Genomic DNA, 13,336 nt, shown 5'->3' with positions numbered 1-13,336 from the left:
AAAAACGAAAAATTCAAACAGACATCAAAAAATAGATAAACCATTATTTATTACCTCATACAGTAGACAATTTACTCAGATAAAACAAATAATTAATAAACATATACCAATGCTATATAATGATAGCAAACTGAGAGAGGTACTAATAAAGGGATATAACTTTGTAAGCAGAAAGGCACCAACACTGAGATAGATTCTATCCCCAAGTGAATTCAAAAGAAAAGAAAAGAAAAGAAAAATAACTGGTTAGAAGTCGAAGGTACATACTGCTGTGGAGCATCGAGGTGTGTTACATGTGCACAGATGCACAAGTCAAAAACATTTGTAAGTACAAAAACACAAAAAGAATACAATATTAATTGCTTTATTAACTGCAATACAAGTTATGTTGTGTATCTGTTAACAAGCACACACTGCGGCATTCAGTACGTAGGGTGCACCACTCGCCCCCTAAAAAATAGAATGCGTGAACATATAAGTCAAATAGGGGCAGAAAGTAGTGCTACCACTGTATCTAGACATTTCTCCCAATGTAATCAAGGAAATGTCTCCTACTTACAAATTCAAGGAATAGACAAAGTGAGGAATTGGAGCAGAGGGGGAAATAAACAAAAAAAACTTCTGGAACTAGAAGTGAGATGGATCTTTATATTAGATACACGAGAACCTAAGGGGTTAAATATTAGATGGGATGTGAGCTGTCATACGTAAACATAAAGGGGGAAAAAAACTCTTTCATGTATATATAATAAAAAGAAAAAAAGGAAAAAAAAAAAAGTTTTAGTAAAAATATATTAATACATTAGAAAGAGACCTGAAATCATAATCCAGAGAAAAAAATAATAATAATTTAAAACAATATAAAGGAGGAGATAACGCAATATAAATGCCCTTCATTCCAATAAAAGTTTCAGAACTACCGAACAGTGTTGCAATTTATAAACGTAAAGTTAAACATAGTTATAACAAGTGAAACAAATTAATTGAAACAATCCAGTTTTTTGACAAAAAGCATGCAACGATACATTAAAATATGATACACAATGTTGGTAGAGTTGAGAAAAATATAGACTTTAATGGTTATAAAAAAATAATTTATAAGAACCTTATGTAAAGGAAAAATAAATCTTTAGAACACAACAAAAAGTTTTGAAAGAGTTAACAGTTCTCAAGGAGGAAGTACGTCTTAGATGACCAAAACTTCCAATGCTTTTTAATCCATGTGAATGTAATTGTTATTTGATGCCTATGATTACGTGTGGTAACACACAAAACGCGTTAGGACGATACATGTTTGTGCAATAAAGTAAAGCATTTTTTTACCGCTACCTGGAGTCCTGCTGAGTGCGTGCCAAACTGCTAATTTCCAGATCTTGTGGGAAGCTGACAACATCCCTGATTTTAAATAAATAAATAAATACAGTATGTTGGACATTCTGCCCCTCCCCAGTGGAACACATTTGCTGGCAGCTCAAAAGTGAAAATCACGAACACAAAAATGTACATTTCCTGTTCCTGTAAAGAACCAATAACACAAAAAGTGACTTTTTTTTTTTTAACACACATATCATTTTAAAAAATGTGTTATGTAAAAAATGCTGAGTTTGAACTATAGGTTTTTCCACTGCAAATTGTCCTATTGTCTGTAGACAACCATTATCTTCTATATATATATCTATATATATATATATATATATATATATATATATATATATATATATATATATATATATATATATTCTCAGGTCTCTATTTTTTCAGCAGTGCTGTAGATAATTCAGATTCATAAACTGTGCCTACAAAGGGAAAGTTAAAGTGATTTTAAATAATGATTTCTAGAAATGATTCAGTATTTCCAAACATTAGCAATGAACATGTGTACATATCTATTTGCAACATAACACAGTATTTGGTGCTATTGGCCATACATTTGGGGAAGAGGGTACTTTTTTAAAGCATTAAGTGTCCAGTTTCCCAAGAGTCCATAAAGATTATCATGGGCCCCGTACCAACAGCATCCACTTGTGGCAGTTAATAAATTGTAATGTTTATTATAGCCAAAATAGAATGTGTTTTGCCTGCCAATCTGAATCAAACTACAAACTGTACTCTGTGCAGTGTTTATTGTTTTTTTCTCTAAATATAACAACAATGGAAGTTTAAAGTTAGACCCATTCCAACTTCTTGGTCTGTACAAGCACAATCAAGATAAATCCGTAATCTACTGAGTAACCCACTTAATAATAAACTGCTACATATCTCAAATCCTTGCAAAACTGCAACTTGGGGAAGGTAGATGTTTGTTACAGTGGCTTCAAACCGGAGTAATGATTTGTTTTGACTGTGCTCATACAAACAAGGAAGTTGGAATCGGACATATTTGCAATGTCCATTTTTTTGTCATGTTTAATGCCAGAGATAACAAAAACAGATTGTTCCAAATTAAAACAATAGGCAAAAAGCACAAGCCCTATTCACTCTTTATTTCACTCTTTATTGAACAATGGAGAGTAGCTACCTCTTTTCATAGAAAACCCCAAGTTAAGCCCCTCAATCTTGACTGTCTAGTAGTTCAAAAACAAATGATTATTGGTGCTGAAATTCAAAATTAATATAGAGGAAAATGAGTTGAGCTGCTGAGAGAGGTACGAACTCAATTTACTGAAATGGAATGAGTAATATGAGACTTGTCAGCAGAGAGGGAAAAAGATAGGTTTAATACTGTTTTTGTGTTTCCCCTTCAGATAATTGCAAGACTCAAGATTATTTACTATTAAAAAAAAAAAAGTCCCTTTTATATTACTCTGGTGATCAATTCTTCTTCTTTGCATTTTTTTTCAAATTGTTTAACAATATATAATTTTGTTGCCTCTGCATAATTGGCTGTGAAGAGTCAACGTGGTTTTATAATGGATTGCATGAGCCAATCAGATCCAATTAACATAAGAGGAGGTGAGTAGGCAGTACAGGCAAAGTCTTGATATTGCTAAAGCATCTGATACTGTTCCACTGCACAAATTAATAAAGATGAAATAAGATAATACAGGTATGGGAGCCGTTATTCGCACAGCTGTTATCCAGAAAGCTCCAAATTATGGAAAGGCCATCTACAATAGACTCCATTTTATCCAAATAATCGAAATTTTTAAAATGATTTCCTTTTTCTCTGTAATAATAAAACAGTACCTTGTACTTGATCCAAACTAAGATATAATTATTCCTTATTGGAAGCAAAACCAGCCCAGTCCAGAGCATTGTGGATAACAGGTCCCATACCTGTAGTTATAAACAAAAAAAGCATGTTGTAAATGGGCCAGAACGATAAGCAAAATATAAAAGGGATCAATACTAGTCTTGGTCATTAGTCTGATTAATAATGCCCCTATTGTGTGTCTAGTATAAAGGTTGTCAAATTTGTAAAGCTAGGATTAACAGTGCTCTAGACAGTAATAAAAACGTAATAAAGAGGTGTTGCCAGCTGCTTACACAAAGGACAGGACAGCATGGATCAAAATGCTTGTATTAAAGAATGCAATTTCAATGGAAGTTCAAAACTGATGTTCTGTATCCACTTAAACAAAGGTCTCATTTAAGGGCTCATTTACTAACACAAGTGTAATACTCGTAATTCACTGTTTGATGTAGTCTCCTTATACACAGAATGTTTCCATTTAACTAATGACATTTTTGTCACTACAGTTTCCCTGGTTCTATATGCCAACACTATTCAAGGCTTAAGAGGCTCATATTTCTGAACAGGGCTGTCTAATGAAATTGCAAGTAAGGCACCTTATCCAATACCCAGCAAAAGACCTCTGTGGATTCACACAGCTACTTTTAAAGGGCAATTTCAAATGTTCCTTGTAATCAATTAAAACAAAACTTTGCTATGATGTCCACCATTGCAGAGAGACGGATAAGGAACATCCTGCTTTACTGTTTATTTCATTGCTAGAACTCTGAATTGATTTGCATATTTTCTTGTTGGTTTTCTTGGGTTCAAGATTGTGCTAAGAAATTTATGATCAGAAATCGAGTACAGGTATGGGATCCTTTATTCAGAATGTGCCACGTATGGGCATTAGTTTCCTTTTTCACTGTCATAATAAAATAGTACCTTGCACTTGATCCCAACGAAGATATTATTCATCCTTATTGGAAGAAAAACAGGCCTATTAGGTTTATTTCATGTTTAAATGATTTTTTAGATATGGTGATCCAAATTATGGAACGATCCTTTACTCAGAAAATCCTAGATCCCGAGTATTCTGAATAACAGGTCCCATACATGTATTGGCCTCTGGTTAATTTCACCCAAAATTTGGTTGACACAGGAGCTCATTCACTGTACAACTCTCTTTTGCCAAAAATCTATTGCATTCAAAAGGCACAATTTATTTTTTTGTTGGAATTATCCAATTGTTTGCTCAAACATAGCAAACGTAGGCACTAGATTTCCTGTATTTTGGTTTTTGAATGCACAATCTCTCTCCGTTTAAGATATATCAGTAATGCCAAGATAAGAAATAGATCTGTTCTGAAATGGTTTTACTGAGCACAGCACTGGTGGTTTTAGTGGTCTTTGATCTTATTTTCAGACCTATATGTATAAATCAACAAACCCAGGTGACAAAATGTCTGTAGTTTCCTTCTCACTGGCATTAATATGAGTCGCCGTTGGGAAAACATCAAGAGGCATCTTCGGGATACTTTGGAAAGCGTCATGTTTTCCCACAAGCAATTCACTAGTGATTCATGTTTTTACCTACTGCTCTAGCTCTGTTACACACGGTGTAGAAACAACACTAGGTGCAGAGGATGGCATGTCCCTGTGCCTTCCTATGTTACACACACAGTATACTGTTCACCATGCTGGACAGATGTATGAGTAACTTGTCTTTCCTATTACATAAGCCTGTGACGCAGGTTGTAGACACCGTGTAGACATTGTATAACACTGTCATTGTTACTGATGCCCTTGTCAAGATGGCTTAAATGTCACGGTTCTCGAGGCCATTCTATGGCCAGCATGTCAATCATGGCTTCCTAAAATATCTTTTCACAACAATTGTATCATAATTAGTATTCACCAATCTTCTTTCATTTCCTCAGTTCTTCTTGTCATTTTGATGACTTCATAGTCAATGTTTTGAATTTTTTTTTGCTGATTCCACATTGCCTTACATTTTAAGGAGGGTGGTGTTGGTGAATGGAAAGCTTTGCAAACTCTGGATTCAAAATCAACATGAAATTGCATAAAAAGATAGAAAAATCTATAATTTTTTTTATGTTGTGTTTATTGTCCATTAAGTCTCTCTGTAGAACAACACCCATGGGGCAGGCAGAGAAGACAACTGGGCTACTCCCATAATACTGCTTTCTGCACCTAGTGCTGGTTTGTAACTATGTTTGTTAAGTGAGCACTAAAGGGAACACTTTTGCACCTCTAGCACTTAAGGCTGGGGATAAGTAAATATCCCCTAAGATGTTTGCCCCCATTCTTGGGGTGAATGACACTAATATAAGAAGAAGAAGAAGAAAAAAAAGAATCATCATCAGGTCTGCCTATGAAATATTCCCTGAAGTCATGTAGTCAGTCACTGTGGTCAGTGCCATAAGATATATTCAATGGAGATAGATACTCTCTACATTTCACGTCTATTTCCAGACGTGTTGATATGTGTGTGTTTGCTTTAGTCAACACCTGGCTGCTCCTGAAATGTGGTTAAGCACAACTGTGAGTGTTTTTGCAGCAGAGGCACAGTTTCACCTAACAAATAAAACTATATAACATATTTACAACTCCCTCAACTGGCCAACACGCATCATTTCTTAATTTTTGTCTTGAAGTGCTCAATTGTGCATTGACCGGTAATCATTCCAAGGGTCCATAAAAGTATTTATATTTTTTTATGATTTTCTACTCCACTTGCTGGCAAATGACATTTGTTGTAGAAATGAGAATCAATGTAGAAATAATACAGGCTTCTAAAATAAGACTTTCTATGTTTGCAGCTGTTCATGGTGGATAATGGAGCTGATGACTGGAGAATAGCCATGACCTACGAACGCATTTTCTTTCTTTGCTTGGAAATACTGGTGTGTGCAATTCATCCCATACCAGGAAATTACACGTTCACGTGGACAGCACGCCTTGCCTTTTCTTATACAACCTCCACAACAACAGCAGACGTGGATATTATTTTATCTATACCAATGTTCTTAAGACTGTATCTTATTGCCAGAGTTATGCTTTTACATAGCAAACTTTTTACTGATGCCTCTTCTCGAAGCATTGGAGCACTAAATAAAATAAACTTCAACACACGTTTTGTAATGAAGACTTTAATGACAATATGCCCCGGAACAGTACTGTTAGTTTTTAGTATCTCACTATGGATAATAGCTGCATGGACGGTCAGAGCCTGTGAAAGGTAAGATCTCCCAATTTATACATGGAAAAATAGGGATTGGTTGTCATTGATCTTGCCAGCACTAACATTGCATTTATGGATGGACTGAGGTTCTCACGCCAGTAATTTAAGATCAAGGTAACTTCTAGAGTCTGCTGGTGATTGATGAAGTTGGAGTTATTGACACTGCATTTATGGATGGGTTATGGTTTAACTTTAGCCATTTAAGATGAAGGCACTACTTGTGTTAGTTGATTTACAACTCCGATCATCAGCAACATTCTGCAAGTTGTATATGCAATACTATCAGTATGTGTTCAGGGGTTTTAAACAGACCTATGTGTTAATACCGATGGTTTTATAGTACACGGATAGTTATCTGTTATCCGGAGACCTGTTATCCAGAAAGCTTCAAACTATGGTACAGCCATCTCCCAATGGCTCCATTTTAAACAAATAATTAAAATTTTTAAAAGTGATTTCCTTTTTTCCTCTGTAATAATAAAACATTACCTTGTACTTTATCCCAGCTAAAATATAGTAAATCCTTATCTGAGGCAATCCTATTGGGTTTGATTAATATTTATATGATTTTTTAGTTGGCTTAAAGTGTGTTGATCCAAATAACAGAAAGACACATGCCCCAAGCATTGTGGATAATAGGTCTCATATATGTAATATTATTTGCTATGCCTTGGCTCCAGTCCAAAGTGATTTAAATGGGAGAGGTTGTAGTGATTTTTATCCAGTGATAGGTGAAGAATAGTATAGAACTGTTATTGTATGTTTAATTGCCTTCTATAGAGCAATCATCACTGCTCTATAGAACAATGTAGGACTGGATAAGAGGGTGTTTCAATGGAAAAATCTCTGGTTAATTATATAGATTTAAATATAGGCATCTTGAATAGACATTAGAATATACATGTGCAAGAAGCAAAGGCAATGAGTGAGGAATCTCAAAGTCCCAGGCAAAGGGTTTGTGTTTCTCCTTGTTTTTACCCGTGTAATTGGGTGGAAACATATGCCCTTTTGCAGAGAGCAGAATTATAGGTAATAGGAATTAACTAAATAGACAACAATTTGGCTATTACCCCAAATAGTTAAAAAATACATCATTTTGTAAAGCAGTAAAATCATAACATATGTTCAAATAGTTTCAAAATGGTTATCTTTGTGACCTTTGAGGAAGATGAATAGTGAATCCAATCAACAGAAATAGTACTTTCTAGTCAATGCGCTGTTGTGTATTTAAATCTATATACTTGGAATGTAGTGGTCACTAGTGATCTGATATGTAAATCTTTGGTAACTGCACACACTGCAGATAGAGTAAGGGTAGGAATACAGTATATTCCAAAGCATCTTGGTGACTCTCTTTTGATTTTATTTCATTTAGTATTAACCCCTAACTAATCGCAGACAGGATGGGCAAACTGGTGGTCAGACATATACTTTATGCCCCCCAACATTTGTGAATCCCTTCAGTTCATTCTGTGTTTACAGCAACCAGCCATCTTGTTCAGGCATCAAAAAGATGATCCCGACATGATTCTAATCTCATACAAATTTGTTGGACAGACTTAAGAATTCATTAAAAAATCCTCTGCATCTGCAGATGTAGTTCTTGAGCTGATCTTAAAATACAACTCTTGGTTCACAAGCTGGACTTGTCTGCCTTATACCAGCCCTTTGACTGGAACTTGTTGGTGTAAAAGGGCCATTACAGCAAATATAATCCATTTTGATGCTTTTTTTATGGAAACCTATGAACTGAAGTGTGAAACCGCTAGACCAGAGTGTTTGTTTCCACTCAGGGTAATGGTTCTTATGTGTATTAGGCTTCCACACACTAAGACCTGCAAACGACCATGTCCCCTGTCAGACATTTCCCATTAGTCTGAATGGTTAATGCTCACTCTGTAGTGGACTCTTCTGCTGGGAATTGGCTATTGCTCAGGAACAAGCAACATGGCTAAACCAACCTATCAGCAGTAGTGTCTATCATAGACATTGAGATGAAAGATACATGCCTTTCCCTTCAATAAATCTTGTGTTTAAGCGAAAACAAACATATACAATATTTCCAATTCAGGACGCTGAAGGTAACAGACCCCTGGAAAACATTTGTTTGAAGACATATATTAAGCAGAGACAAATTTCTTTAGGCTATAGCTACTAATTTTGTACCAGCTTGCAATGTAGTTCTCATAAAGCTTGGATTTGCACATAATAACACCACCTGCTTTTTGGCCTGCTACCAAATTTCACTTTAAACATCTCCTGTTAAGTAAGCATGCACATTATCTGTGATTCAGGTTACTGGCAGCTGGTGCAGAGTCTAGTTACAATGCACATGTTTCTAGAAGAGCAACCTTTTTTAGACTCTTGGCTTACAGGTTCACTTTTTAAATGAAAAAAAAAAAAATACTACTGAAACAAATGCCAATATCTTTTTAGGTTCCAGTATTGAGTGTTTCCCAAAATGCCATCAGTTACACAAATATAGGAATAAATATGAAAATAGTTTATCGGTTATGAAAAGCAGTGACAATTGGGGTTCACACAAGTTTAATGTTCTGGTTTTCTTTGATGCAAAATTGCCTTATGGAGAATTGAGTTCAGTTTTCAGTTGGTGTATCAGCCTGACATGAGCCTGACATGAGCTTGTCCTAAAAATGCTTTCTCGTGCAGTATATTTTAATAAGTAGCGAACTACCGAACATGTTTGTAGAAAGCGTTTAATGCACATTGGAGTGGCGTTTGCCACAACTGCTTTGATGTGTGAATGAAGTATCCTGAATAATGAATGTCTCCGAGTGAAATGATGCGGAACAGGATGCAAATGTTTCTGGAAAAGGTGAAAGGAGGCAAACGAGTAAAAATGTGTAAAGACACATGAATGGAAACCGGCAAGGTCACTGAAGTCATAAACATTTGTGGACATGACACTTTTCTGTGTAGTATTTCTAGTGTCTAAAATGGTCTTTATAAATAGTTTTTTTTAAATATACATTTTTTTGCAATTAGATGAGTTTTTTTAGATCTTCTGTTTAGCAGGGGTCTTCCTTCACAGAGTTGCTGAGTGTAATTATCTGTATAAGTTATAGATGTAAGTAGGCATGTGTGTGTCATGGGTAGAACACATTCGGTGCTTGCACGGAAGGGTTATATATATATATATATATATATATATATATATATATATATATAACAAACAGGGGAAAGTTGTGCTCACCACTAGTTTTTAAAATCATTAGGCGGGGGTGCAATGAGGCTGTGACCACAAAATACATATAGACAAATACAAGATTCCTCTGCACTCAACCCATTATCAATATATTTAAGACAGAGACATTTTGTGCATACTGCTACTGAAAAATGCCTTACCCTTTAACAAAACAGGGATTGTTTGTCCATATATTGCAATATATTTAAGCTGGCCAACTACGTCAAAGTCATCCCATATCTGGCCAGTCCTATGCTCAATTTTCATCTGATTCATTAAGAATTCTATGGTTTAATTATACATTTTATATAAGGGACGAATACGTTTTACCTGCAACTTACTTGCTGCTTTCAAAGTAAAACTCCCAAACTTGGCTGCCCTTTTATTAGACACCAGTGGGATCACCTGACTATAGTTGGAGGGGGTGGGAGCTACAACATGGAGCTGCTCACTGCTCTTGTAGAACTATAACAAACAAGGGAAAGTTGTGCTCACCACTAGTTTTTAAAACCATTAGGCGGGGGTGCAATGAGGGTGTGACCACAAAAAACATATAGACAAATACAAGATTCCTCTGCACTCAACCCATTATCAATATATTTAAGACAGCGACATTTTGTGCATACTGCTACTGAAAAATGCCTTACCCTTTAAACAAAACAGGGATTGTTTGTCGCTGTCTTAAATATATTGATAATGGGTTGAGTGCAGAGGAATCTTGTATTTGTCTATATATATATATATATATATATATATATATATATATATATATATATATATATATATATTGTGCAGGTAGGTGGAGAATGTGTAAAGCCAGATAAGCATTGCTGGTCAGTAAATGGAGGAAAAGTAAATATTATTATGATAATACTTAGGGGCTGATTCACTAACTTCGAGTGAAGGATTCGACGTAAATAAACTTCTAATTTCGAGTCGTTTTTTGTGCTCCTCGACTATCGAATTGGTGTAAATTCGCCTGAGTAGAATGATTTGAATAGATCGAGCGCAAAAACGCTGCAACTATTCGCCATTCGATAGTCGAAGTACAGGATCGAGCGCAAAAACGCTGCGACTATTCGCCCATTCGATAGTCGAAGTACTGTCTCTTTTAAAAATACTTCGACTGCCTACTTCGCCACCTAAAACCTACCGAATTGCTTTAAAAGCCTATGGGAAAGTCCCATAGGCTTGTTTTTCAAGTTTTTGATCGAATAAAAAGGCATTCGATCGAATGAAAATCCTTCGAGCGAATATTCGCCAATTCGACTATTCGCCAGCGCGTAAATTCGCCCGAATTGCCTTTTCGATTCTATTCGATTTTATTCCCCAGTCGAATTTCGAGGGATTTAACCCCTCGAAATTCGACCCTTGATGATTTTGCCCCTTAGAGATTACTTATAGATTTTATATATCTTAGGGAGCTGGAAGAAGGAGCTATAAAGCAGTAGGAACAATGCAACTTATGTGTGTATCTGGTTGGCTTTACATTGTACAGAGCACAGTTGTAATCATTTGGCTTGCTTATGGTTTACTAACGAGTCAGAAAATTATCCTGCAAAATTTTCTTTACACTTCAATATTAGAAAAACAGTCACAAATAGAAAATGAAAAGTAATTGAAAAAAAGTCTTTATTTCTGATAGACTAGTCAGGCAGGATGTATTAAAAGTAAAGTAAATGTTTATACTCTTTTTTTGTGATGTCATCAGAAGCCTTTCAATATTGACCTGATTTTATAAATAATATGTGTTTTCAAGGTGCCATGTAACCATAACCTTCAAATTAGCATTGACAGAGCATCCAGCCAAGATTTCTCTAATTAATTTATGATGCTGTTCTACAGAAAGCTTGGGTCGGCAGTTTTCAATTCACTCTTCCCTTGTGCTGTAACACGATGTCAAGTACATCCTGCTGTGGAGCAGAAACCTACAGAGCACGTTTTTTTGGGGGGTGAAGTTTTTGATTCATTTGCATTTTTTTTTAAAGTTCTAATCTGAATATGTTTGATGTTAACATATCTGCAGGATGCTTCCTTCCCCCCCTTTAAGCCATAATTATGGTGTGATCTTTTCCCATTTACTCACTATGGTGCCCAAAGCGGTGTGGGCTGCTTATTGTCATTATCACTTTAACTCTATGGGCTACTGTTATGAACGTCTCAAACATTTAGTTACCTATATCAGATGTTTGCTTTCAAACAGGCTTGGTGAATGCTATGTTTGTGACTTTTATAACACTACCATCCCAAAAGGCTAATGTCACACTGTATAAATGTACTAATGGGAGGTGGTGGCATTGGGTCTGCTAGCGCCTGAGGCAGGATAAGTCCTGCATATGAAAACTGTTTTCATGTTGATGCGCATCTCTAAAGCATCAGCTACAGGAATAAGTGCAATGTAGGTGCACTGTGGAAAGCTTCATGTTACCTTTAGGATTCACAGGACATAAGGTTGTCTACAAGGGGAAAGTCCCCTTTTATGGTCCCTTGGGTTCTTGCTGTTTTCTTCTTTGTTTTGCATCACTGCTCTTTTTTGAGTGTAGTCTTATCAAGTCTCTGGTGCTGCTATGGCCCTCCTGGTGTTAAACTATTCTCTGATAAGACATACCAAGCCATTACTGATGTGACTATTCTCTGCTCGCCTATATGGGGGCTTTACTCAAATTCCATAGTCTTTTCAGCTTCTACCTATAACAGCCGCCTTTCGCTTCAGGAGGAGCCCTCCACTACTCTGATGCCGCCAGGTTTTAAAGTGACAGAACCAAGGCGAGAGTTCTGGGCAGACAAGGGAACCATAACATGAGACAGAAGGAAACAGGCCGGGATCAATAATCAATCCATCAGTGCAGTGCAGAATCAGGATTTGGAAGACTAGTCAGAAAACAGGCAATGGTCAGGTCAGGCAGAAAATCAGCAAGGAAGAATGTGCACGAGTGTGTAACTCAGGAAGAAGGCTGTGGGCGTCTTCGCAAAGGGAAGCAGTTGGCGTCCCTGCTGCTCCACTAGACCACCAGGTATGGTTACACAAGCACTGTGTTTAAAGACAACTGGCTGGCTGTCTAGTCACAAAACTGAAAGCACAAAAAAAACCTGTAACCCGCCCCCCCGCACTTAGTGCTTACTAAACAGCTGTAGCCCATCCATTGGATCTATGAGTGGCTTTCCACACAAACTTTAGCTAAGCAACAAAATTTGAACAATTTGTTGTTTAGTGGAATGAAACACACCGCTCACTCTCTGTCTATTTGTACAAGACCCTGAGACCATACATTTTTTGTGCAAGAGACACATCTCTCTAAAGCTAATAATTCTTCACACCAAGCTGCAAAAGCCTTTAAAGCAGTATATTGTCCATCTATATCTAAACCAGATATTTTGTTATGGTATGTAAATGTCTGTAGATTATCTTTCTGTGTGTTAATTTAGATGGGACAGTGCTCCAGAACCCCTGGCTAGTATTACAATCAAATTCTCTGTATATCAGGTTTGGCCAGTACACCAGCTGACTATCTCTTTACAATGCCCATGTGTTGACCTGATTTTCCAGGTAGTGAGAAAGAAGGAAAGCGAGGAAATACAAGATGGTCATACAATCTCGAACAAGGAAGAACTTGCCAAACGTTGCCCTAGGTTTATGTGTTTCGTGCATTTTTTCAGATGAACAGTTTTAGTCCCATCACATGCTAGATATTTA

General features: G+C 36.3%; 1 protein-coding gene across 1 annotated transcript in view; it reads left to right on the top strand.

The window, feature by feature from the left end:
• Positions 1–13,336, top strand: part of kcnn2.L (potassium channel, calcium activated intermediate/small conductance subfamily N alpha, member 2 L homeolog) — a 122,148-nt gene that overhangs the window by 20,181 nt on the left and 88,631 nt on the right. Inside the window, exon 3 of the mRNA XM_018264317.2 lies at positions 6,016–6,434. Within this exon, the coding sequence (XP_018119806.1) occupies positions 6,016–6,434 (419 nt within the window). The remainder of the gene's footprint in view (positions 1–6,015; positions 6,435–13,336) is intronic.

Source organism: Xenopus laevis, chromosome 1L (genome assembly GCF_017654675.1).
Source record: "Xenopus laevis strain J_2021 chromosome 1L, Xenopus_laevis_v10.1, whole genome shotgun sequence".
Lineage (NCBI taxonomy): Eukaryota > Metazoa > Chordata > Amphibia > Anura > Pipidae > Xenopus > Xenopus laevis.
Note: the sequence above shows the minus strand (reverse complement) of the source record. Positions and strands in the feature narration are given on the sequence as shown.